This window comes from Egretta garzetta, unplaced genomic scaffold (genome assembly GCF_000687185.1).
Source record: "Egretta garzetta isolate BGI_Z169 unplaced genomic scaffold, ASM68718v1 scaffold164, whole genome shotgun sequence".
Classification (NCBI taxonomy): domain Eukaryota; kingdom Metazoa; phylum Chordata; class Aves; order Pelecaniformes; family Ardeidae; genus Egretta; species Egretta garzetta.
Window position 1 is genome coordinate 728,162 of NW_009259492.1, and position 26,942 is coordinate 755,103.

General features: G+C 45.9%; 1 protein-coding gene across 4 annotated transcripts in view; it reads left to right on the forward strand.

Moving 5' to 3' along the window:
• The first annotated feature begins 3,736 nt into the window (after positions 1–3,736).
• JAKMIP3 (Janus kinase and microtubule interacting protein 3) overlaps positions 3,737–26,942 on the forward strand; it is a 41,006-nt gene continuing 17,800 nt past the window's right edge. For 2 of the 4 annotated variants that reach the window (XM_035892900.1, XM_009637355.1), the window contains exons 1-8: positions 3,737–3,871; positions 6,810–7,307; positions 20,087–20,302; positions 21,904–22,023; positions 22,468–22,614; positions 23,498–23,629; positions 24,114–24,149; positions 25,484–25,543. In XM_035892900.1, the coding sequence (XP_035748793.1) occupies positions 3,737–3,871; positions 6,810–7,307; positions 20,087–20,302; positions 21,904–22,023; positions 22,468–22,614; positions 23,498–23,629; positions 24,114–24,149; positions 25,484–25,543 (1,344 nt within the window). The remainder of the gene's footprint in view (positions 3,872–6,809; positions 7,308–20,086; positions 20,303–21,903; positions 22,024–22,467; positions 22,615–23,497; positions 23,630–24,113; positions 24,150–25,483; positions 25,544–26,942) is intronic. The other 2 variants (XM_035892901.1, XM_035892902.1) reach the window with 2 other exon arrangements.

Sequence of the window (26,942 nt, forward strand, 5' to 3'; positions counted from 1 at the left end):
GGGGCTCCCCGGGGAAGGGGTCGAGTCCCCAGCCCTGGGGGGATTTAACAGCCGGGCAGAGGCGGTGCTGAGGGCCAGGGTTTGGGGGTGGGATCGCAGGGGTAGGGGAAGGGTTGGGCTAGGGGAGCTTAAAGGGCTTTGCCAACCTCAACGATTCCGTGATTCTCATTTCCTCAGGCTGTGAAGTAACCTGACTGCACCTACTGCATCTATCGCTATAACAAGTTGTTTAAGAAAATAATTGCAGTATGCACAAATGCTCCATTCATCACAGTAGGTAGAATTCAGTGCCTGTGGCTGTAGACTGCCCCATTTTTTTATCTATAAAGAAAGAGGGTTATTTTTAAGACCTCCGCTGTAGAACAATCACGGATGTATTGCATCTTCTTACACAAAGAAGCAAGAATCTTAAATGCTAAGAATATCTGCTCCTGTTTATAGGTTTTTCAGGCAATGTCTGTAAAATTTTATTTATTTCTATTTGACCAAGCAAACACTTTTTTTTTTTTTTTTTAATAGAAACGTCAAGGCTACAAAGTCAAGCCTGACTGAGAAACCCCAGAATTCAGACTGTCTGTACTACCTCAGTTTGTTCAATTCATATCAGGAATTTTATTTCCACACACACACGCTTTTTTTTTTTTTCTCGAAGTGTCAGCCTCCCCACTCTTCCTCTGACCCAGGGTAGATCTGCAGTGACTGCTTGCCTTACATGAGTTCCTTGGCTCTCAGCAGCTTTGCCCCATTGCTCCCAAACTCCAGCCTCTCCTCCTGGATGCTCTCAGCCCTCTCCAGCTTCATATCCTATTTATGTATCCCCCGAGGTGGCTGCCTCCCTCCGCTCTTTTCTCCCTAATGGATGCAGGTTTTTGCTTTCAGAATTCACATCAAGCTCTTCTATTATTATTATACTATTATTATTATATTGTTATTTTACCCTTTTTTTTTTTTAATTACAGCTGCCCTGAACTGTTAAGCCTCTTCACTTGTGCTTGGGCAGGGAATAGCGCTGCTCAGCTGCAGCTTTGACCATGAGTCAGGATGAATAAACCGATGCATTGAAGGTCATCATCCAAAAAGTCTGTTATCCACATTAATAAGGTTAGTATTGACAAGGTTGGAAATGTTTTCCCAAATTTGACATTTTTATATGTATTTTTATAGTATAAACAGCTCTTTAAAACAAGGGTTTGCTTCCAACTAGAAATGTAGTGACAGTTAAAAATTAATCCGAATAAAGTTTTGAGCTGAGAAATAAGTGTAATCTGTTCAGGATATAGTTTTCTCTAAGTGAACCTGCTTTAGCAGGAGGGTTGGACTAGATGATCTCCCGAGGTCCCTTCCAATCCTTGCCATTCTGTGATTTATCTAAGCAAGTCAAAGTTTTCTAGTGCAGCATCTTTTCATTAGATTTTACACACTTTTGTAAGTTTACATGGTGGTGTAAAATTCCTGATCCAGTCTGCTGTTTGCTCCAAAGCAACAGAACCATGTTGTCCTCATCCTTGGGTCAGAAGTTGGCCCAGGTCTTGTCTGAGAAGACAGAGCCTCTGCACCACTGCATTTCACACCTCCTCTCTCACTCCAGTCTTTAGGATCACCCAGTTCTCTGAATATTTTGATCCATCTCTTCTCCCCGTTTTGCATTACTGTGAGCGTGTACCTTGAATGTGAGCTTGTTAGCTGGTCCTCTAGGCATTTCATTCATGATTTCGCTCCCATTAATTTTTTTCATAGACAATTATAAAATAAACTTTGATAGCAAGTCTTTTGTCTAGAGAAGTAGAGGCAGCTGTCCTTTGCGTGGGCTCCTGTTTATCTTTTCAGAAGGAATGAACTGGGTTTTCACAGCCACAGTCTATATCTGAAATATAGAAATATATCTGAAATATAGACTGAAAAATTGCACGGGATAATTACCAAGGAGCTTGTGAGGTAGTGTGGGGATCCTCCTTCCGTAGTGCTTTGACAAAGCCATGTTGTTATACGAGAAGATCTTTCAGAAAGTATACAAAGTGTGAAAGAAACATCGGGGAAACATCTGCGTTTTGGGATAGAGCAGGCAGTACCTACGTTCCACTGCTCCGGAGCTAAACAAAGCCTCCAGGACGCGGCGTTTTGCCCAGAATTTCTTGCTATCCTCAGGTTTCTATTAAATTAAATCTGTTCATGCTCTTGATGGGCACTGAGCTAAATACTGATCGGTTGAAGAATTGACAGCAACCTGAACGCCCTCCTACAGACTTGTTCAGCACAGAGTGATTGAGCGCATAATGTTAATGGGCTCTGCCTGCATCAACACCTCTAAGAAACCAACCAAATGAAGTAAGGACAAACTGTTCACCGCTGTGCAGACAATTTGATTTGATGAACAGTTGAATTATTTATTTTTACATAGAACTCTGATAGAGTTTTCTGAACCATGGGATGGTTGCTGCATAAAAATTGCATTAACAGATACAAAACGCCATCGTTCTTCCTACTTCTGTCTGTCTTTGTCTCAGGTCGCAAATTCCTTGGAGTGAGCTTGTGTCTTGCTCTTAGGCTTCCTATACCTGGCAGTTATTCTAAGCTAGCATATGTTTTGTGCAAGGATATGAGTTTTCAATAACTCTGTACTCTTTCCTTAATAGTATTGATTAGGAAGGACCTTTGAGTTTCATTGATAATACGATGTTCTAAATTGGGCACAGCCTCTGCAGACTTTGAGAATGCTTACCCCATTTCAGAATGCTGCAGGTCATTCTTGGGCAAAGTCTCTGTTGGACTTAAAGTCTCTCTACTTAATATTCTGTTTTGTTGGCAAATCTGAGGCTATCACTATCAACTGTGTATGTTGTACAGTTTATGAATGTCTTGGGGTTAATGGGCAGACACAGAGTGCCAACTGTATTAATACATGACCTCTGTGAGGTCGGGTCCACTTTTGCCTGGTTCTCCACTGTTTAATGGAATGAATTTGCTTGGCTCAGCTTCGTTTGCTTGGATTTGACTCAAAAGCTCTTAGTGTGAATAAAACTCCGCGTTGTTACCAGACTTAGATTAACCTATGCAGATCTTAATTGCTGGTTTGATGATACCACACGCTCCTGTGTAGAAAGCTTCTGTTGCCTTTGGGGAATCTCTGCTCGCTCCTGTAGCTTCTTACCTTTTTCTTAACTTTTATTATTTACATCATGGTTATCTGAAAGGTATTTATGAGCAACCAGACATTGTTTTTCTTAAAACTTTTTTTTAAAGAACATAGAAGTATTCTGCCTATGCTGAAAGCGGTTTTCCCAGCAGTTGCTGTCTCCAAGCCATGACGGTGCCAGGGGCTGGCGCTTGGACGCCCCTCCCGAACATCCACACCCTCTGCACTGTGTGAATTCCTGTGCAAATGAAGTGACAGAAAACATGTACAGTTTGTGGTTTAAATGTTTTGCTCTATACAGGTGTAATACAAAATATTATTACACCTGACAACGTGCCTAGCTCTTACTTCATCCAGGGAAGGGCCGCTTTAGCTGGCTGACGTGTACCTCGTGCTTTCGAGAAACGTCTCGTGTCTCCCGTGCGCTTGGCGGGTATCGCATCGCCTGCCCACCTCCGGCTCTCTGACGGTGGTTATGTGATTTCCCTCCTTCCAGGCAAGTAAGAAAATGTAGTGGGACGGAGGCAAGGACGAGAAGCCCCGAGCGAGCGCTGGGACGAGGGCCTCCGGGCAGGACTCCCCTCCCTGCCGCGCGGCCTCACCATGTCCAAGAAGGGTGCCAGCAGCCGAGCCAGGGGGGAGAAGCCGGACGCCTTGGCCGCCTTGCAGGCTGCCAATGAAGAGCTCAGGGCCAAGCTCACCGACATCCAGATAGAGCTCCAGCAAGAAAAGAGTAAGGTGTGCATCTTTTCCTTTCCTTCCCTCATTAATTGAAGTAAAGATAGTCTGTTGTTCCTGACTGCTAACCACTCTTTGCCCCACTTGTAGCCAACTTGTGCATGACTTCGACAATAGATCATCAACATACGTGCACCAGGAACCAGCCTTCTGTGGGAAACAGGAGGCAACCCCCTATTGCAGATCTTTAAATTGTTCTCCTTGTATTTATAACATACATATGGGAGAAAAGATCTCAGAAAGCAAGGGCGCTTGGGCAGTGTAGCTCTCGGTGGGAAAGGCAAGCAGGGAGGATGGCCGGTCCCGGGCAGGCAGGACTCGGCCGCAGGCAGCACACTTGCTCCTGCCATCCAGGAACAAATGAACTTGAAAAATCGCATAGCTAAATGCCAACAAAAGATCTGGAAGAACTAACATCTGCTCGAAACAGATGGCACCCTTGTAGTAGTGGGCTGAAAGCTGTCCCCGTCCTTTGTTTCTCTCTCTAGAACTTTTTCTAGTAAATATTTACCTATTTACAAGGATGTCTGCATTGAGGGTTTGAATGCAATTTTGTGTTATTCAGAAATTCTCTTTATTATTCTTTTCACATTTATACTAATTTAATTTGGATTCTATGCTCAAAATCCTTCAAATGGGCTGCATACCACTTTCAGAAGTGCAGTAATAGGCCTCAGCTCTGCCTCCCCCTCTGCCAAAGTTTAAGGAGCTGCAGTTTCACCCTGAGCCTTGGAGAGAGCGGCAGCCGGTGCAGCTTGAGCCTCAACTTGAAGAGCTTTTAGCTGTCGCCTTCGGACCCCACCTCTCAGTGAGGGCATGAAAAATTTATTTGCTTTTCCATAATCCACCACATTAGTTTCCGCTGATAAACTCTGAGGTTTTTCGGTTCCAGAATGCTAATAGAGACATGCATTATCAGACTGAGGACCCTGTTTCCCCGGTCCTCCCCAGTCCCTTTGATGCAATTCTTCTCATTAGGGCTCCTCTTGAGTTCATGGTATGCTTTTGAATTGAAATATCACGTGACCCTGCTGTGGTCAGATACAGTTAGTTATCTGTAACGCATAACTCATTGCTGAAAAAGCATCTGATAAAATACCATTGCTTGGGGCTTCACAGTAGCCTGCAAAGAGCTTTTTCTGTCTTGCATGTGCGCACAGTGCAGTTTGGATCTGCATGCCAAAATATCGGCTCAGCAGCTGGGCTCCCACCTATTCTTAAGGGGATGCAGCATGACAGATGCTGCAGATACCCAGCAGAAGAAGAAAGTAGGGGTTCAGACTTACTCCACAAGACACTGGCTAATTCCTAAATGTGGATTGTCTTTAACGTCCATTTGTTTCTAGCAACTCCCACGCACACGTTAGGGTAGTTTCTGAGCGCGCGCTGCCTGTCGCCTTTGGGTATCGATGGCCAGTTCAGTTGGGTTTTGTGCCACTGCATAACGTTTTGATACTGACTTATGTTATGTCAACTGGTGCTTTTTAGGACACAGAGTTAGGCAAATTAAAGAATCAAGAAGACTGCAGGGAATTATTATTTAATTATAAAAACAGAACATGATGCTAAAGTCAGCATTGGTGCTGAACTTCTATCCTCAATACCAATAATTTGCAAAATGACAATGATGCAGTTTTGTTTCTCTTTTTCTATATGTGCAGACATTTCTGCTTATGCTGCTGCCCAGTGAAAGAGAAGTCTTTTCCACAAATTTGGCAGGGTTGTTCTTCTTGTTTTCACAAATTACTTTGTCCTTGGAAGACTTCTCAAAGTTCTCTGTAATGCCACAGGTTTTTCTTTACTCCTGCATGGTTCGGTTCTGCAGTGTTCTCATTTGTGAGGCAGGCTTGGGCATATCCTTAGCAAGGAAACCTTATGGTGTCAACTGGGGAAGAAAAATGCACTTTTACTAAAGAGAATTGCCCTGAGCATTTTTTCCCAATAAACACTTTGGTAATTCATTCCAATGAAGTGAATATCCACTTCTTGATTTTAGCTTTTAAATATGTGCACAGGCTGTTCTGATAAACATTACAGGACAGAAAAGACAGAGCAAACAGACGTGCACTCCCTGCCTCAGAATCAGCCTGCCCCAAGGAGAGGGTCAGCTGTGCAAACACTGCAAATGCTGCTGCAAACACACGCTGGGAATGTCTCCCAGTGCAGTACCTGCCCTTATGCAGCAACCACTTCCATAAAACATGCAGTGGTCCATAGCCACAGCCACCCAGAGGACAGCTGGCATCCTACGGGCTTTAGTTTGTCGCCGTTGATGTGGATTATGTGGAGCTGCAGTAGCCACAGTGCCAAGGTGACCGCTCGCTGGTGCTTCTGGAGAGAGGAGGGGTCCGTCAGGGCTACAACGGAGTTGTGCCCAGAGTGCTGGTGGTAGATCCAGAACGACTTTTACAAACCCGAGTCCTCCTGGCTGCGTTGCTAGATGAGCTGCGTTACTAAAGATCCCCACAGGTACCTGCCAAACCTCGAGCCCCATGACGACTGTGACAGTGCACTGGAAGTATTTGCCATGAACCGTAAAAAGCCTTTTCCCTGTGAAAATTTTTTACAGGGGGTTGTAACATGTATTTTCTTCACACAAAATGCGCCGGGAGAGGAAATTGCTCTTTCCTAAGTCTGCAGCATGAAGGCTGTGTGGCAGAGCTCAGCGACCCAGATTTTACCTGGAACCTCCTTAAAAGAGGGATGTTTAATGTACAATAAAGTATTAGATCATAAAGAATGAAGGAAATGCCAAATGCAGAGGTCCGCATGTGGTAATACTAACCCAGCTGGTTGGGCTTTCGCTCTAAGGCACCAGCCATACAACCTTAAGGTCTAATATTGTAAAGTGACCCGTATCATTTTTAGATAATATCATAATTTGTATTAATAATTGTTGATTAAAAATACTTTTTTTTTTTTTTCATTTTCCTTGTAGGTCAGCAAGTTGGAAAGAGAGAAAAATCAGGAAGTTAAGCAGATCAAAGAGCACGAACAGCATAAAAGTACAGTGGTGGTAACAGAGCTCAAAGTCAAACTTCATGAAGAGAAAATGAAGGAGCTCCAAGCTGTTCGAGAAGCACTTTTGAGACAGCATGAAGCTGAACTACTTAGAGTAATAAAAATTAAAGATAATGAAATCCAGAGACTACAGACCCTTCTCAATGCTGTACGCGATGGGGCTCCTGACAAGGTGAAAACGGTGCTGCTCACGGAGGCAAAGGAGGAGGCCAAGAAAGGGTTTGAAGTTGAGAAAATAAAAATGCAGCAAGAAATTTCAGAGCTGAAAGGGGCTAAGAAACAAGTGGAAGAGGCTTTAACTATGGTCATCCAAGCCGACAAAATTAAAGCAGCAGAGATAAGGAGTGTGTATCACCTTCATCAAGAGGAAATCAGCAGAATTAAGAGGGAGTGTGAGAGAGAAATTCGTAGACTGGTACGTGTTGCTATCTGCATCTATGTTTTTACTAACATGTTTTTGATAGTAAATAAATGTAAGTTCAGTGCTGGACTCAGATGAATGAATAAGGACGGGCAATCATTGTTGATTAAAAATACTTTTTTTTTTTTTTTCATTTTCCTTGTAGGTCAGCAAGTTGGAAAGAGAGAAAAATCAGGAAGTTAAGCAGATCAAAGAGCACGAACAGCATAAAAGTACAGTGGTGGTAACAGAGCTCAAAGTCAAACTTCATGAAGAGAAAATGAAGGAGCTCCAAGCTGTTCGAGAAGCACTTTTGAGACAGCATGAAGCTGAACTACTTAGAGTAATAAAAATTAAAGATAATGAAATCCAGAGACTACAGACCCTTCTCAATGCTGTACGCGATGGGGCTCCTGACAAGGTGAAAACGGTGCTGCTCACGGAGGCAAAGGAGGAGGCCAAGAAAGGGTTTGAAGTTGAGAAAATAAAAATGCAGCAAGAAATTTCAGAGCTGAAAGGGGCTAAGAAACAAGTGGAAGAGGCTTTAACTATGGTCATCCAAGCCGACAAAATTAAAGCAGCAGAGATAAGGAGTGTGTATCACCTTCATCAAGAGGAAATCAGCAGAATTAAGAGGGAGTGTGAGAGAGAAATTCGTAGACTGGTACGTGTTGCTATCTGCATCTATGTTTTTACTAACATGTTTTTGATAGTAAATAAATGTAAGTTCAGTGCTGGACTCAGATGAATGAATAAGGACGGGCATTCAAACTTCTGTAGCTTGCTTCAAATCTGGTTTGCATTTACTACTAGAGATGTTAAAATGTGTTTTTAAAAGTGATTAGGATGTTTTGTAAGGAACTTCTTTATCCGTGTCAGTGCCTATTAATATTGTTTGCACTTCAGATATCAGGAAGAGGCCTTGGGTTACTAGCTGGTTAGGGGATTTCTACAAAACAGTTATGTTTCTTGGCCCCTGCCTCTGTTTCCGCACCATTTGTTCCTTGCTGACCCACCTTGGTCCCTCCGTTTCCCTGCCTTTGCTCTTTCCTGCAAACACCACATAATGAGCTTTACGCAATCCCCAAATGTGCTTTCTTCTGCATCCCATAGGAGTCCTGTGCCCTGTAGGCAATGACCCCCTTCACTCCACAAGGGCTTCAGGACCGTGTTCCTTTCTGTGACCCATCCCGGTGGCTTTACCCCTAGTGCTCCTGCTTTAGTGGCCCCGCTAGCAGTGACTCTGCAGGCTCCCGGCCTCAGGGGGTTACTGGGGTTCCTCACCCATCATTGCTCATCTGATCCCCACTGGGTCTTTGCGTATGCTGATCAGCCTCCAGTCACCATTTGGTTCTCAGGTGCAGCAGCGTGGCTCTCAAAGGCGGTAGCTACAGGTTTATGGCTCGGGAGTATTCCTCCAGTGTGTTTGGAAAATTGTTGGAGAGGTCAGATTGGTTCGGGGTGCTTGGAAAACGGGAGAACTCCCTGTGGGAGGGAGCTGCCTCCAAGAGGGAAGCATTTGCACGAGGGCCTGGCAGGCCACCAACACTTCCGGTGTGTTAGGATGATTTCTTCTCCACTGCCTTCTCAGACACTTGCCTTACGATCTGCACAGGCTTGTGAGTGCACAGCTGGTTTGCAGGACCGTATCCCTCAACTGTTGCTGCTGGTCCCAAGGGCATGGGAGCAAACGTAACGCCCATAACATTCATGTTCCATATTTTGGGGCTTGCCTCCATAGTTATTTGAAGTTACCATCTTCTTGTGTTTGCCATGCTCTTTTACAGCATTCAGTGTCTCGGTATAAACTCATCCACGTCTCTTCTAAGTCATTATCCCTTGGCTGTTATCCAAATCCTAAAAGAAACTTTAAAGCGCACAATCAGCTTGCAGACTGACCCCAAGTCAGAGCACGGCAGCGTAGCCGTGCTTCAGCAAATGCCCTGCAGACCCTGCCCACCACGGAGCTGGGACAGCATCTCCTGTGTCCTGCCAAACCAAAGTGGCCGACAGCCACCGAGGCACCGGCGCGCTGCTCCGTCAGTCAGGGTGGCATTACCTACCCTTCGGAGCCACCCGTTCCCTCAGGCTTTACTTCTTTTTCCCCTCATAGATTATTTTATTTTTATGGAGAGGATGTTAAAATAATTCATAACGAACCGATCTATTGATACTGTTCAAATATCCTGCAGTGTAAGTAGTTTCTTCTCTAAACATACATTACTAGATGCATTGATTTAATACATCAGAATGAAAGGATGGCTAATGTACATCCTAAATAAACGTGCTGCATCACATGAAAAGTCCACGCTAATGGCCTCTAATGTAGAAGCTATAAAATAAATATGTTCTTAGTTAGAAGGAATGGAGTGGTTTGAGGTTATATCTTCTAAATTGCCTTTGAAAATCAAACTTTTTTTTTTTTTAATTCCTGCTTGAATGAATCAGATTATCTACCTGTACTAATTAAATTACATGATGCCATCGTTTCGCCAAGCCCTGAGTGCTTCCTGAATGACTTTAAGTACTCTCAGCTCCATTGACGCGACTGCAATTGATTTCAGAGGGAGCTGTTGGCTCCCGGCACCTTGCAGGGGAGGGAAAGGCTGGTGCCACGTCATACGATAAAAGCTCTCCTCTCTACAAAAATGAGGCAATTCTCAAAACACTTAAACTATTACTGAAAACCAGCATGCTTTTTTATGTTTTTACGATAGGGGCCATCTATAAAGTGCGCTCATTGAGCCTCACTGGGGCTGCAGTGAGACAGAGAAATGCAGACTAGCCCGACGTGAGCGGGTCTGTCCATCCAGCAGAGCGATGGGATTGCACCTTCATGTAAGGGCTGGGGCAGGCATCCAGCCCTGAATGGATTCATGGATTCACGTCCGGATTTTAAAAGCTCCGTGATTCATGTGCAATGCATTATTCAGCCATTTTAACCAAGGGGGGCAGTAACCTTTGAGCAAATGATTATTTCGTGCCTAGAAAAATACTGCTTTTTTTGTTTAGTCAGAATAGAGTTGTACTCCTTCATGTTTAGCTTTGTAATCGTGTGAAGTCCTGTAACAAAAAGTAGGTTTTTTTGAAGTTCTTTATCTCTGATAGGTACAGTTTTTCATCTCCAGGTTAAGTACATCTATGCAGGCTTAGCTTACGGAAAATACTTCTGGACATAGTCAGTCAAAGGTTGCCTGAAAAAGGCGAGCCAGTACTAATCCATTATTCTCCTTTCAAATTAAAACTAGTTTTTTTTCCTTTATTGGACAGACAGAAATGCTTTTGTTGATGTCTCACTTAAGACTTTTGGAAAAATGTTAGGTGGCCTTCAGAGTAACAGATGTGGTAGGAAGGCAGAGCATTATGCAAAGGAGCTGTACAGCCATCAGATTTACTTCAAGCAAATTGGAGTTTGTTTTGGTCTTCAGCATCGTCCTCTTTTGCCAGGAGAGATGCAGGGTATGTGTGCTCAGGCTTTCCAAATCGTAGAATCATAGAATCCCAGGTTGGAGGGGACCTCCAGGATCATCTGGTCCAACCTTTCTAGGCAAGAGCCCAGCCCAGACAAGATGGCCCAGCACCCTGTCCTGCTGAGGCCTGAAAGTGCCCAATGTGGCGGGGTCAACCCCTCCCCTGGGGAGATCATTCCCATGGGTGACTGAAGCCATCAGGGCAGACTGATGGGAGAGGGAAGGAACTGGTATATCCCGGTGTACTGCAGCACGGAGTGTCAAGTGAGTAGCCTCATGCTGCAGAGGCGGTCTTTGAGAACGGGGAGCAGACTTCAGAGGTTTTGTGATGTGGTTGAGAAATAGAGGACTGTACTTTCTCCATAGATCTTAAGTTGTATGTTTTAAAACAAAACAAAATAACCAGCTCGAATACAAACCTTTCCGTTTTGTTGACTTGCTACGACTTTGCATGCAGTTAAATCATCACACCAAGCCAAACCCAGCGTCAGTGAATGAACGTTGTCCTCACCAGGTTTCTAAGGGGAATCCCTGCATTTTTGCCCTCTTCCAGATGGGATCTCGGGGAAGGCATGGCTGCCCTGCAGCCTGTTGAACCAGCTGTGCCTGCCTGGGCGCTGTGCGCTTCTCCAGCAGCAAAACAAAATCCAAAATATTCTTGTGGTCAAAAGGAGACTTCCAAATGCAGCTGCAGGCTGGCTCCTCCCCAGCCTGCACTCTCATGCCAGGGCATGTTTTCAGCAGACCCTCCGTACACAGCAAACAGGCAGTTAGGGTAGAGGGGCAAGGTTTGCAGGTGGTAATTTTGGTAGTTTTGTACTACAGGCTCGCAGATTGCAGCAGCTAACAAGGTGTAATCTCTCTTTAGAAACAGTTCCTGCTTAGTATTTGCCAAATAAAAAAATCTAGCTATTTATTCTAGTTATTTTTCAGGAGCTGGAGTAACCATTTCTCACTGATGCCGATAAATTTGGAGTAATCCCAAACAGCAGAGCTGAGCATCTTTCAGCTCTGAGAACAGCATAGGAAAGGCAATAACGCGATTTGCAAAAGCGTGTGTTCAAGTTATTCTGGCCGCGTGGTTTCTGTTTGCACATATGGCTGGTGCTGTTTGGGTCTGCTCTCCAGAGAAGTGCAGCTAACCCAGTTAAGCTGCCCCTGGCTCAGAAGCTTAAGAAATGTTAATGTAAAAGATGAAAGTCCCTTCCAGATGGTAACAAGTAAGCATGGCAACGACCTTTCTAAAGAATTTCTAATTTTAGTAAACTTTTTTTTAAAGTTTAATTTGTGCATTTTAAAACAGCTAAAAATATTATATGCGTGTATTTAACTACAATCACATGGTATCCCACAAATAACAGCGCACCCTGTGTTAGCGTGTGCACGTTCCAGGGAAAACAGCCCTTCAGGCGGGAGAATTCCCTGAGAATTAACTGGCCTCGGATTTTGCTTAATGGGGACCAAAGTTCAATGTGGTAAAGAGCACTGAAATTTTTCTCAAACTCAGGTTGGTCAGAAAGGAGGAGCGCTGGACTTCAACGGCCACTGCAGCCTCCCTTCCTCCTACCTCGTTTATAAGGGGGCTAAAACAGAAATCAGAACAACTGAAGAAATGAGATTTGTTAGAGACTGGAAAATTTTTATTTTCAATTTAAGAAACTTTAGTTGATGATGACTACCTGTCGCGAATGAGTGGCTTTGAATAGTTTGAGTTAGCAGCAGTTTAGAATTTGTGCCTTTACAGCAAATCACAGGGTTGTATTGTGCCATTTCAATAGCACTCGATCATCAGTCGATTAACGAAGTGATTCGTCAAAAATAGTTTTAATCAAAACAGCGACTCACTTAAAGATTCAAAAAGGGCAAGGTTCCCTCTATTCCTGCATGGAAGAAGCACACAAAGGAAAATTAAGTGACGCTCGCATTACAATGGTCCAGAGAGGGACCGTGGATGCGGGGGATGAGGAGGACCCTCCCGTCGAGTCACGAGGTTCAGAGCAGACCCCCTGGCTTTCTAAACTTCTCAGAGAGGAGTCGAGGTGCGGCTGGATCCAGTCTTAGTCTCAAGCTTGGCCAATGGTTTATGCCTAAGGGCAATATGTATCTAGCAGCTCTAAGGTGGACCACAAGATTTTTAGCAGCACTTAATGACTGACCAAATTAATGTTCACAGTCAACTATAATCATGACAGACTCGCTTTGTAATTAAATCGCACATTTACAGATTACTTAAATCGATTCACACATGCGTACACATGGACATGATTCTATCTTTAGATAATCACATCGAATGTCTCGGCATTTCTCAATGGGTGAGTGTTGAGCCTCATGGAGGGAAGGGTTTCAGCCTGGGCTCTGCTGTCGGTCTTCAGCGATGGACCTCCAATTCGTGCAACCTTGAGGGTCTGCAAGGTCTGAGAGGCGTCCTGCTCCGAGGGAGGTGCTGGTCGCAGCCCGCTGCCTTCCAGGAGAGCTCAAAGGGCCTCGCTTGGGGCCACTGTTTATAGGGTCATGAGCCGATTGGCTTTAGTCATTGGTAAATTTTCATCCTGGCCACAACCTGGTCGGTAATGACTGGAATTCCAGTAACAATGGTACCGCGTTGCTCGGGTTATGACCCAGCTGAGGTATGTTCCAAGGCTGTCAGGGGGTAACGGATTGTTCCCGTTGTCGCTCCCCACCTTGACAAAGTCAACTGGTGTTTACAGTACGGAGAGTGCCGCTCCCCGCCACAGCCCTGTGGGAGTCCCCGGTACCGTTAAGGGGCGCTTAACCCTCCAACTCATTTCACAAAGGCTGAGGTCTGGCAGCAACTCCTGAGGTCGTAAAGCCGTCTGGGAGAGAAAAGGGGCAGGGGGGTGCACCACCATGCTCCCCGAAGGTTTAATAACCTGCTCGGATACCTCATGGAAGACCTTCATGGCTTCCCTACAGTATTCCAACACCACAGACAAAGAGGAGATCAACCTTTTCAGTATTGCTCCAAACCTCTGTGTTTACAGGCGCTTCCCTGAGATTTCAGTTAGGTGGCAGTAAATTAGTGAAGATGTGTGATTTGAAGGGCAACATCAGATGAAAAGTGCAGGAAGATGACTTTATTAAATATTAATTGCATCGGTGATTGATTTAGTCTTGATCTTCTCCTTTTTATTCCCTTACATGGTGACAAATTTCCGTATTTGGTGTTATTAAGGTATCCCAGCCGTCACCTGATACTGAAAGGGAGGCAAATTATTCAAGGTGAATAATTCCTTCTGGCAAACATGGGATGTTTTTTTCACCATTTGTGGTTTGAACCTCATTTACAACAGTATTTATTCCAACTGAACCTGGACTACGTCTGTTGTATATCCAAAACTACACAACATTTCTCCTCCGTTTTGGAGGGTCACGGAACCTCCTGGTTCCGAGTTGTTCCTTTTGTGTCTCACAGTCCAGTTTTTAAGAACATTGTCTGAGGGGAATGCAGACTAGGACAAACCATTTGACTCTTTCTCTATGCGTGATTATTTCTCCCATCCCACGTGCTTTTCTCTTCCAAGCTGGTATCACATTTAATTCTGTTAGGATTTTTGTAACAAACTGTGCAAGTTATTATTCATTCAAAAATCCACCCTGATTAGTAATTTTTTCATTATATCTTGATATAAATCCACAATTATCTAGCAATTTGATATGAGTAGCTTTGTGTAGAACGCTACCCATTCTGCACTGCAATTCAGACCTCGCGCTCCAGAAGGAACCAGTTTTCAGAAGGAAAAGTTTCCTTTAGTCACCTAGCCAAGGAAACTTTTTTGGTTATTTATAGTCTGAGTGGGGCAGCAAATTACGATTTCACCTGCACCGCTTAACCTTTCTGTGCTTAACAGCTGAACACTGCACCTCTCTCAACATCATTCCAGTGATTTCGGTGGAATTACGGTGATTTGCAGGACCCATCAGTGTCAGTCGTTTCAGCTGGTGAAGCTGCCGACGAGGCAGCCGCAGTGCTCAGGTTGGAGACCCTGTTCCCGGGGAAGCGTCGGGAGCTGATGTGATCCCATGGGAGTGTGACAGCCGCTGTAGCGTGTTGTCTGGCTGGAAAAGGGCACGTGGCATCTACTGGGCGCGTTGTAAGCATTTCCTCTTTAGTTAAGTACAACTGGGATTTAATCAGCCTGAAATAGAATCGCACTTGGGCCAAAGTTGCAGCAGAATCACACTGCAGAATTAAGTTTTCGGTAATATGTATTGCACGTGTCCTCATTGAGCTGAAAACAGAGGACATGTCACCTCCTCTCCTGTTTGACCATCTGGCAGGGTTACTGGAACAATGGTGACATGCTGCTGACAGCGATGACCTTTTTATGAGGATTAATTCTGGAAGAAGATGTGAGAGGAGAAGTTTCCTGGGTGATCCCGGGAGGTGCCACCGCACGGCTGAGGAACCGCAGCTCCCGCTGTCCGGCGGGACAGCAGTGCTAGGGCTGTGCCCAGCAGCTTCCAGAGCAGGTGTAAGGGTTGCTTAATTCCTTCAGATGAAGCAATGGGATAGCCACGGGTTTTTTTCTAACATCTTCTCATGATGACTCTTAAGACCCTCATGCAACCTGTGAGATTCAGGAAGTTCAGAGGCTCAAGAGTGTATTTTCACCTTAGAGCTGAGCCAGGCTGAGCCCATGAGGCTACCAAAGCCCCGAGCCGTGCTCCCGCCAGCAGCGTGCCCACCCCACCTCTCCTGCCCTGGGCCATGGATGCACAGAGAGCGCCAGTCCAGTGGGCGGCCGTGGCAGAAAATGAACCATGACAGTGAAAAAGAACAGTTCTCCTGCGGAGCGATATGATGAGCCAACTTCTACTGTACGACCTAGTGCTGGCGTGGAACTTGGGCGGTGGAGGCAGGGTGCCGGACCACCTCTTCTGGTGGCAGCTTGCTCTTGTGTCCTAGCTTAACTACAAGGAGAAGTTGTGCTTTTGAGGAGCTGCTGTCACTGCAAGGCCTCCAGCAGCAGCCTCAGCATGAAACGCCCTCGGCTTTCACCTCTTCCCCCAACGGTAAGCAAGATGCATCAGTTCCTGGCCCCGCTCTGCCAAGAGGATCAGTGGAAGGGGCTGGGGTGTTCCTGGGAGCCACAGCGTGGGTGTGGGAATGACACAGGCGACTGTAAGGAGCATTTTGTTCTTCTAAAAATGCACCATGTACTTTCTAATGTGCAGCTTATTATTGCTGCAATATGCGCTGCAATGGATATCGTAACAGGACGTTACAGCAGCATGAGAAGGGATTGCATTTTGCATTTTGTTGTTCATCTGTACCGAAATAGGGAGAATTTTCTTTGGTCAAAAAAAGAAAAATCTCAGCTTGCTTCTGTATGGTGTCGGCTCTGTTCCCATCCTTCGCAGTGCTGGGAATCGATGTGGATCTGGTGCTGCAGCATGGCATGGCAGCCTGGCTTAGATGTGTGAGTGTGCTGTTGGAGTTTAAACGCCTTGAGTTAGAACCTGGAGAGCACTACAAAATCAATATTCATCTAGAGCCGTATAACAGAAAATAAGGGGAGGTTTAGATTGGCCATGGGGAACAATTCCTTCCCCTTGGGGCTGTCAGGGGCTGGAAGGGGCTGCCCAGGGAAGGGGTCGAGTCCCCAGCCCTGGGGGGATTTAACAGCCGGGCAGAGGCGGTGCTGAGGGCCAGGGTTTGGGGGTGGGATGGCAGGGGTAGGGGAGCGGTTGGGCTGGGGGAGCTTCAAGGGCTTTGCCAACCCAAACCATTCTGGGATTCTAACATTAAGGAGTCAGCAGTATCCCCCTGTGGGTGTGCTATCCCCCCCCTCCACTATCTATAAACCATAAATCACAGTAGTTGATGTAAATGTGCGTTATCAGAACACCAGCTGGAGGTACTCTTGTAGAGTTTTTGGCAAAAAATTGGTTAACTGGATCTAGCTGGTTGTTGCTGGTGAGTGACACACGTCACCAGGGCACAGGGGCGGCTGCATTTATTTCTTTGAGCTCCTTAAGGAAAACAGAGAGGGAAGGCAAATGTGAGCACCACGGCACATGGGGCAGCTGCCCCCTCCTGCCAGCCTGTGTGTGCAAACCCCATCTCTCAGGGGTGACTGCGCCGGAGGGGAACCCCATCTCCTTTCATCCAGGCCCTCTGTCGTCAGCCCAGGCGATGGGGGCCTGGCAGTTCAGTGCCCCCTGCTCCTGAGGGCCAAAGCCCGGGGCAGGTCTCCTCCCCTCCCCTGATCGCTGGCTTTCCCCACCGTGCCCATGGGGAAACGCCTGTGTTTGTCCGTACCAGCTCCAGCTGGAAAGGGGCTTCTCGTTTGCATTTGAAAGAGCTGCCTAGGAGTGACTGGTGCTGGAAGCGTCAAAGGCGGATTTCTGGGGTGTGCGGCCACGCTCCTGCTGCCCGCTGAGAATCTGCAGAGCAGCAAAGGCCTCGGCAGCATCACAAGGAGAGATCTCCCGACCAGGGAACCTACATGTTGATTTTATAATCAGGATAGAAATAATACATTTTAAAAGAACCACACGGCTTAAAACCAGCTGCGTGTCAGACCGTGATAGGCGTTGCACTGCGTCGCACACGGAGGGAATAACAAATTTAGCTTTGCAAGGGATTATGTTTGCATAATTGGCATCAGCTGTGCTCAGGGGCTGGTTCTTAATTAGCGCTCCCACATAAATATTCATCCCGAGTCAAGGCAGCCTGCGCAGACTAAGGTGGGAATATCCACGGCGCGGCACGGGGCACCCTCTCGGGCGGTCGGATGCTGCGCTCCTGCGCGCGCTGACGCCTTTCCGCGGGCTGGGGTGCGCGCCTGGGGACCGGCGCCTCTTCCAGTGAGTTGCGAGTCGTTTCTTCTCTGTACGTTGTCTTACTGTTCCTAGTGCTAGGAAGAAATGTGCTAAACGGCATTTTTCAGTGGAACGTTTCCTGGGGGTTGTACAATTTCCTCAGCATTGCTATTTAATAATGGGCTGCAAACGCCAAACCGTTACGCGGGTTTCATGAACGTGAATTCAATCATACGAGGGGAATTGTGAATGCTGGTGTTCCCTTTGTTGTTTAGGAACATTACGTTCAGGGTTTTCTTCTGGAAAACTAACCGTTAGTGAAATACTGTGAAATCTTTTGTATTTTCTCCACTGTCTTTGTTCCTCCTACTTTACAGTGCTGCCTGTGTTGTAACGTGTCTTTGTTTTCATGTAAATTGGGATCGGCTACCCAATATTCTGCTTATTTTAAACAAATACTCATTTAATGATACGTTACCTTTTCATCTATAACATCCCTTCAGATCTCTACCCGATCAGGTATTCAGCAGAAGAACCTCAGGGGGCACCTCTGTTTCATTCAAAGTCAGTAGACCCTTGCCTTAATGGAAATTGTTGAAAGCACCTTTAATAGAATGGCACCCAGACTGCACTTGATTTGCTCCATTTTACTAAAAGAATGCAAATTTTGCACAACCTCGAGGCGCAGTTTCCACGCAGGTATTTATGAGTTGTCCTGTGCTGCCTTTCGGCAAAGGCTGGCTGTTCCCCCAGGGACCATGCGGGACCCCTCTGGGTTTGTAGCTCGGTTCTTCCTTCCTGCAGCTACCGCAGGGCAGTGCCGCCCCGGGCAGCGCAGCCCCTCGGGGAGCACCGTGGCTCTCGCCTGCGGCTGGAGCTGGAACCGCGGAGCTGCCCCGGCGCGTGAGGGCGATGGGGTGACGGTGCCCCTCGCCTGGCCTGGGTCCGGACGCAGCCTCCACGCTCGGCAACGGAGGGACATCGTGTCCCAACCCGCTGTGTCCTCTCCCACATAATTTATTTCACAGCCGTAAGCTGTAATCAACCCCTCCGCCCAAAAACACCTCATGGAAGTAATTTCCTGGTACTATCGCTGGATGCGTGGAAGCTGCCATCCCTTGCTTTTTCCCTGGCTGGGCCATTTTTGCAGATATTGGAAACAAAGTACTTTGAGCAATCGGTTAATTCACAATGTCATTTTTTTCCAGGTTTGCAGACAAAGCTATCAAAGATAAAAGTATCAAACGCAGTTCTCACAAGGCAAAATGTTCTTATTTGAAGCAGGCTACGTTTTAAAACCAGATCATTTAAATTAAATGTGTTAAGTCTCAAAAACTTATGCCAAAAATCTTATGCATGTACGGTGTCTGAAAGCAGATCAACAGACATTTTAGGGGATGTATATGACTTCTTTCTTTCCATAGAATCATTATCTGTGAGCACGTTTGGCAGCCCCGTGGCGTGCGAGTGTAATTAATACCTCATACTCATGTATAATGTATATGTATGCAATCCAGCTGGGAAGAGCCTGGGGTTCTGTTGAGGTGTTTTACCTCGCTGCAGACACAGAAGAAGATTTTGGGCTGTGCTCAGTAATTTTTCATCATTAAGCAGGGCCCAGGCCACCCTGTCTGAACTCTCTAAAGAGCCTCGAAGGGTCTGGCCCCGGTGTGCGCCGCGGCACGGGCACCCAGCCTGCGGAGCGAGCCACCGCTCTGGCCCCGGCACGCCTCCGAGCGTGGAACGTGGCTCAGCTCCGTGGAGAGGGAGGCTTTAATTCCACGTTAGCATTTGGAAAAAATACACAGAAAATATTCCTGGAGCACCTGCAAATTCGACGTGCCAGATCCAACCGGCGATGAGCATGGCGCTCTGAACTCGACGAGGACGGTGCAGGCAAATAGGAAGGAAGAGAATTGGAGATAGCTGGGCATTTGTCATTCGAGCACTTAATGATTTTGCGTAATGTTCATTATGCGTAAGCAAAACCTTTCATGGGAAGGGGATAATTAAACAAATTGTTCACATGGGAGACTTCTGGAAAAAGGATTTTAACAATTCACGTTCCTTCTATATATTGTGAAAATTACAAGGATGTTCAGGTTTTAATATTTTTCTTTTAAAATTACGAATCCAAGTTTTCAAAAGGTAATGTCCAAGCAAAATGCTGCAAGATCATTGAAATGTTTGAGTGAACGAATCCAAATTGTGATACAAATATTAGCTTTTAAATGTTTCAGCGTATTCTGAGACAGAACTGAGGAGATGGGTTATTTCCCAGTCGTTTTAATGGAAAAACTCCTGCTGCAAAGAGAGATTTTATTCCGGGTGGCCTCCAGAAGCAGAGTAACGTTCACGAGCTGGTTGAGCGTATTCGGCTCCTACGTTGGCTGCCAAACACTCGCTGCTGTTGTATTTTCCATGTCGAGGGGTGTCGGCTCTGTGCAACTGTTCGCTGGCCGCGTTTGGGGGCGTAAGATGCTCTGTTGTTGTCAAGCCGCTGCCTGCCTGTGTGATTGTGTTCTGTTCTCCTTGTAGATGGAGGAGATTAAATTTAAAGACAGAGCAGTCTACGTGCTGGAGAGAGAGTTAGGGGTTCAAGCCGGGCATGCTCAGAGACTGCAGCTCCAAAAGGAGGCTTTAGATGAACAACTTTCCCAGATCAAAGAGTCTGATCGGCATCTGAGCAGCCCCAAGCGGGAACTTCCTTATGCAAGTGGTGCAGGAGACGCTTCAGATCATTCGGGAAGCCCCGTAAGCACTTTCACGTGGTTTCACCTACACAAACGAGTGACAAAATGGCACAAAGTGACAGAATCTTGATGAGTGCACCCCTGAGCAACAGCTTTCCCATAGCCGTGCAGGGCAGGCCCTGAGGCACCGAGTTCTCGCTCTGGTTCCTCAGCCAAGCCTTTGAGATGTAAAATCAAACCTTGTTATGGGAGAGCTTTTGCTTTTTTGTTGTTTTGTTTTCTTGTTGGTTTGGTTTGGTTTTGTTAGCAGGGTGAAATTCTGTTCTTTTTCTCTTCCTTTTCCTCACTGTACCATACTTCTGCCACCTGCCTTGGTTTGACAGTTTGACACAGTTTTGCCAACAAATGATGCAAATGCATTTCTAACCGAGTAATGTATGTGTGCCAGCTTTCGGATCTGCTGACAGTGGATTTGGCGAGCAGATGTGCAAGGCCAGTTTACAGAGGGAGCGGGGGGCCGGGGGTCGGTGCATGGCAGTGGGGGGAGTCCCGCGGTCCTCCTGGAACACCGCTGCTAGCTCGGGTTTTCGCGCTGCCCAGTGCTCTCACTTTCAGTGGACCAGAGAGTGAATTAAGCACCCGTTAACCTATTCTCTCCGATTTCTTTTCTACAACGCAATATCCAGAGCATTAAATTTTAGTCACCCTTTCACAATGGCATTTTTAATGTAACTATGGCACCTTTCTGCTTTTGCCTTGATTTGCTAATATTAAAAAAAAACCCCTCGGTTAACTGACCTCATATATCTGACGTATGCAAATTTTCTTCATTGCTGATTCTCATCAAGATTTCTTTTGCAACAGCCTTAATTTTCTCAGTAGAAGTGTAAATACTTGTACATGAGCAAAGCAACCTATTTTATCCTTTGCCCCAAGCCTCTCCTGCACCTGTTGAATGAGGAGCCATAGACCTCCCAAAAGTGCCGCCACCACTACGGACGCTAATTTACTTGTTTCGATTCGTACTCAACTTCTGCCAAACATCAGAACAAGGCCTAGAGAAGGGGGAAAAGTCTGTCACATTTGTAAAGAGCTGTAGCTTCTCTCTGGTTCTGAACGAGAACGTGCCCACCTATATTTCTAGTCATTTATAATTTGATTTAAGCATTTTCACTCGGATAAAGTGCTACCCCTTTGGCTTTACGAGTGACCCTTTAGAACCCAATAAGGGCCACAGCTTTATGGAAGAAGAGCTTATGCAATGGTATAATTGCACGTATTTTTCCCCATTTGTACTTCAGTACTTTTAATAACATTTTCTTACAACAAAGTCCTCAGGGTGAGCGATGTGTCTGACGCACTCAGTTCAACAGTGGCATACATGGGAAGCATTGCCTTGATTTTTGACATTTTCTTTTCTCTTTCCAAGTTCACCATTTGTGACTTTGTATGTGCATATACATTCTTCTGCATTTGCATACTTTGTTACATTTTCACCCCTAACTTTCCGTTGGTCTCATCCTGCAGCGTTTGGGGCCCAGTTAGGTTACACTCTGCTTTGAAACTTTTGCTTTTTGGGAGAGGAAAAAGTTTGAGCTTTGGAAAAGATTGATACTGCCTGCACACTTATGAACAGTTATTTGCAGTTGATCTTTGTTTTAGGAACAGCAGTTGGATGAAAAGGATGCCCGGCGCTTCCAACTTAAAATTGCTGAGCTGAGTGCCATCATCAGGAAGCTGGAGGACCGGAACGCGCTGCTGTCGGAGGAGAGAAATGAGCTGGTGAGTGCAGCGGTGAAGCACGGCGGTGACCGCGCCGCCATGGCCGTGCCTTGCCCCCCAAATACCGAGGTATTTTCCCCTGTGCTGTTTTGAAGTCATCGCAGGAGTAGCTGGCTCCTCCTTGCACTCTGTGTTTGGTGGTGTGCCACATCACGCTCATCTTCGCTCACATAACAATGAAGTTTTAAGATGGCATTAGCTGGAATTATTTTTATTTATTTTTTTTAAATGAATACATTCCCCCACATGGTGTGTGTGTTGCAGAGAGCGAATACCTCGTGAAGGAGGAACCCTCTGCTTCCTGATGGAAAATACCAAGAATTTTTGGTCAAGTCTCCTTTGTATTTGGAGAAAATACTGCTAGTGTGATGCTTAAAGAAAATTATTGATATATTTGGTGAACAATAACAGCTCCACGGGTGTTAATTCTCCTTTACCTTTCAGTTAAAACGTCTTAGAGAAGCTGAAAGTCAGTATAAGCCCATTTTGGACAAAAATAAACGCCTTAGTAGGAAGAATGAAGAATTGTCACATGCCTTACGTCGAATGGAAAATAAATTGAAATTTGTAACACAAGAAAATATAGCAATGGTAAGTCTCTGTGTGCTCCAGCAAGAACGCGTGATTTGGTACTCGTGGGGCTGGTGAAGTTGGGCATCATCCCAAACTTGCAAGTTCGATAGGAAACTTTCCCCTTCCCAGGGCTTGCTGCGATGTTCTGCAGTGCACTACTGAGTGGTTTGTGGCTTGAACGTGTTTTATTGTACATAAAATGTTTTATTTTAGCTTTGAAAACAAGTAGTTCTGAAGAAAAGAAATTGCCTGAGCTTTGCACATTTTGGTCGGACTGCTCAGTCGCTGGCTGCTCAGCTGCCACGTGAGCACAAATCGCCCACTTCACCTCTGACTATCGTACCAGAATCACCTCCTAATCCCAAAGAAATCTGCACTCGTGACTCTCTTCCCTTTTTTCAGTTGAATATTATTAGTGGGCGATAGCTGTTAGCAGGTAGCTGTGGCATTGCACGAGTGCAGGAGGTCTGGGGTCATCCCCGTGGCTGCTGCAGCTCCGGGACTGCTGCAGATCAAAACTAACGAGAGGAACCCGGAGAAGGCGACATTGGTCCCAGCTCCCTGAACTCCTTCTCCACCCAGAGCAATCCACGCAGCCCTGGGCAGACCCAGACCCACAGAGCAGGGCAGCTGAGCTGCTGCTTGCCCCTCTCTTTGGCACGATGGCCCCCGCGCCCGCTGTCCTCCCCAGTGACCGCGCGCTTCACGCGGCAGCCTGAGGAGCAGGAACACCCGGTGTGTTTGCAGTCGAGCTGTATCACCCAGCGAAAGGGGAGCAGGAGAGCTGCCAGAACAGCCATCAGCTTAGCTGCATAGCTAGCTGTAAAGGGAAGGGGCTGCCTTCTGTCCTTTGGCCAAGCCTTCTGACTGTTTCCTCTTCTGCCCTGTGGGTTTCTTTCAGAGGCAAAGAGCTGGAACAATAAGGAGGCCGAGCTCCTTAAATGACCTTGACCACAGCCAGGAAGAAAGAGAAGTTGATTTCCTGAGACTACAAGTTATTGAACAGCAAAATCTCATTGATGAACTCTCCAAGGTAAGATGTAATGCTGCTGCCCTCATGCAAGGTCAACTAAGGCCATAGCAGAAGAACAGGAAGCCTAAGCAAGGGGTGCTTGGGGATCTGTGAGCTGACGGGCATGGCTTGCATCTGTGGAACACGGTAGGCATTGCTATAATTACTGGTAACTGAACTGAACATATGTTACCTTCCAATCTGCGTTGCACTTGCATGACAGAACCATTGCAGCATGTCCAGAAGATGTGCTGGGGGCTGGATCCTGCACCCGTGAGGGAAAGTGTCCGAGCTCCTTTAGCTGGAGACAGCATCAGGGCTGCAGGTTGCTGTGGACAAGGGGGGTGTTCTGCAGTGTTGTGTTTGGTATTTTGCTGCTTTGTTACCATGTTCTCAGTCTTTTTTGGAAAGAGAAAATACTGAAATGATAATACTACCACAAGAAACTACCTTTTTTTTTGTTTTAACTCTGTGCTACTGACATTATTTCATTCTTTTTCATTAGACGCTGGAGACTGCTGGCTACGTGAAGAGTGTCATGGTAAGAATGACGTTAACCTCATCCTCATCTTCATATGCTTTAAATTGCTGTTCATGAAAAGCATGCAGGGTATAATAATATTTGTTACCACCTACACCTCCATTCAAGCAAGCTAGCACAGGGTTTTTCTCAGCATAGATGTTGTCAAAGGCCGTAGCAGCAGAAGTTGTTCACCAGAGAAAAATGTGGTGATAGTGGAGAGGAAAGCTCTGGTGAGAGAGGAAGGCTTTTTTCCCCCACGAGGATGACCTCAGAGGCGAGGTCAGTGTGGTCACCCTGTCCTGACGGCTGATAGCGAGTGTCCCCCATCTCCGGGACGGCTCTGCCACGTTGGAATTGCATTTTTTTCAGACTCTGATTACCACTAGCTTTGTCTCGCCCATACCGGCAATGTTCTCAGTCACTGCCCTTGCCCGACTCATCGCTGTGTTATTATCGGTGAAAATTTGGTGAAGTTAAGCCACTCATATTGGTCTTCATTGCCGAGTGTGCAGCAAAGCTTGTGTTGTCAAGCAAAACAAGTATTCAGTTTTCATCTGTCTCTGCTGCTGATGTTAGGACTTGCCGTTGGGCCGATGGTAGTGGCACATTGTCAATGTCCCAGAATGTCGTTGCAACCTTTTACTGAAGGGTTAAGATGAAAGATTAAAGGGGTTTTCCCTTTAGAACTTTGCTTTCTGCAGTCCTGGAGTTTGCCTGTATTCACAATCCAGAATAAAGATTTTTTTTTTTTTCCAGTACTATAAAAAATTAACATGACTCTATGAAGAGTTTCATAATTTCCACTGAACAGAAAAATTTGCTGGCAGCAGTAAATGCTCAGATCCTTTTTGAGAAGCAGTGGGAACCTGCAGATCCCCAGAGAAGTCAGCTCAGACTGCAAGTGCCGAGTTCAAACAGTCTCTCAACGTTGCGTAGTCGGGCTGTTACCCATGTGCACCTTCCAGAGGGCACTAACAGCCCCGCACCAGGAGCCAAGGCAGGAGCCGGTCTTTGCTTCTCGCCCTGGACGGAGAGCCCAACTACCAGCGAAGAGCCGTCGCACGGGCTTGACCGCGCACGCTTGCTCGCTGAGCAGCTCTGAACTGCGGCTTACTGTTGCTATCTTGATTTTCATGACCATAAAGAGCCATCGCTACTTGTATATGGCAAACTTGGAAGACGTTGGAGTAAAACGAACATTTGACTGATGAAAACGTGGTTATTTTGTTTTGAGGGAGCGGCCAGCACTGACATCGCTATTTCTTGATTGCCTAATGACTACCAGTACTGCCGCAATTAAATTAAGTAGCAGCTCTCTGAAAACCACTAACATATGTATTTGGTTCTTTCAGGAACGTGATAAGCTGTTAAGGTATAGGAAGCAAAGGAAAAAAATGACAAGAATTCCTAAGGTAAAAAAAAAATCTTGTACCATGACATGCTGGTGGGCATGCTGGTTGCCTGGGGTGCTCCGAACACCTCGGAGCCACATGGGGGGACATTCTCCTCCAGGGTCTAGAAATGGGTCCTAATCTTAAATTTGGGTTCAAGGACATTCGTAGACAGAATTGGGATAATTCAGACAAGAACTGGTGGGGGTAGGGGAACTGTTTGCATTACAAGCATTTGCATGCTCTTCTGTTGCCCCCGGCAGTTTTGGTGTCCCGTGGAACTTCCATGGTATGTGATTGTCTTAAGATGAGACAGTTTTTGTGAATTAACGCATCTCAAAATAATCTTTTAATGGCACTGCCTGAAAACATAAGTAGGCTATAAATAATTCGTTATGGAGTTTAGTAACATGCAAACATTGCTGGTTACAAGGAGCAATGGTAGGGCTCAGGGAAAAAGAAAACGTTAGTTAATGAAGACTTGGCAGGGTGCTAGTATAAATATTAACGCTGTAATGACATCGCGAGGTATAATGTCAGTGACCTGGGAGTAAGCTGTGCTCTGCGTATGAAGAGTTAAGGTGGTGATGGAGCTAAGGAATCCATAAACAACGAATTGTGGTCGATGTGAGATAACTCCTTAACTCCTGTCATCCTGCAAATGGCAACCAGGCCTTTGAAGGAGAGTTACGCCTTGTCTCCTTCAGAAGTTATCCACTGCAAACCAAAGAAATAGCCAAAATCTAGAGATGGTTTTTGTAAATCAGCAATTAAAAATACCTTCAAAATTGTGTTTGAAATGTCCTCTTTGACTTTCAAGCATTTAACAGTGAATCTTATTTTATCAGCGCTACCCTCAATTCTTTTAAACAGAAAGCAGATTTGAGTGGAAAAACGGATTTCTTCAAACTGTAAAAACGTTGCCATGGTGATTAACTTCAAATTTTCCAGTAGAATATTTCTTGAAAAATCTAACTTTTCCTGTGACAGTTGCGGTAATGACAGGAGGGACGTTGTGGTGGTGACGCCGGATTAACAAAGACTTTTCAGTGCACAACTCCCACCTCACGCTGAGTTGAATGCACAAAGAAGCAAAAAGGGTGATTGCCTTAGCTAGAGAAACTGGGAGGAAAACATTAGAAAAAAAGGCAGGGGCTTTGCGGCCGGCCACCATTGTCCTTAATAACGGCCACGACAAGTCCGTGGTTTGAACAGTTGTAGCTGTCGTTAGAGCACTGCCGTTGGGGTGAAACAGCTTTACAGCACACATGTAATGAACCGGGCGTTTTTTCAAAAGCCAATAGAGAGAAAATTACCCATAATCTGGAATTCAGGTCCCCCTGAAGGTGCGTATGGTCAATTCCTACAAAGGCGCGGGGTTTAGCCATGGGTCCGCAGTCGCGGCTGCCGCCCCGATGCT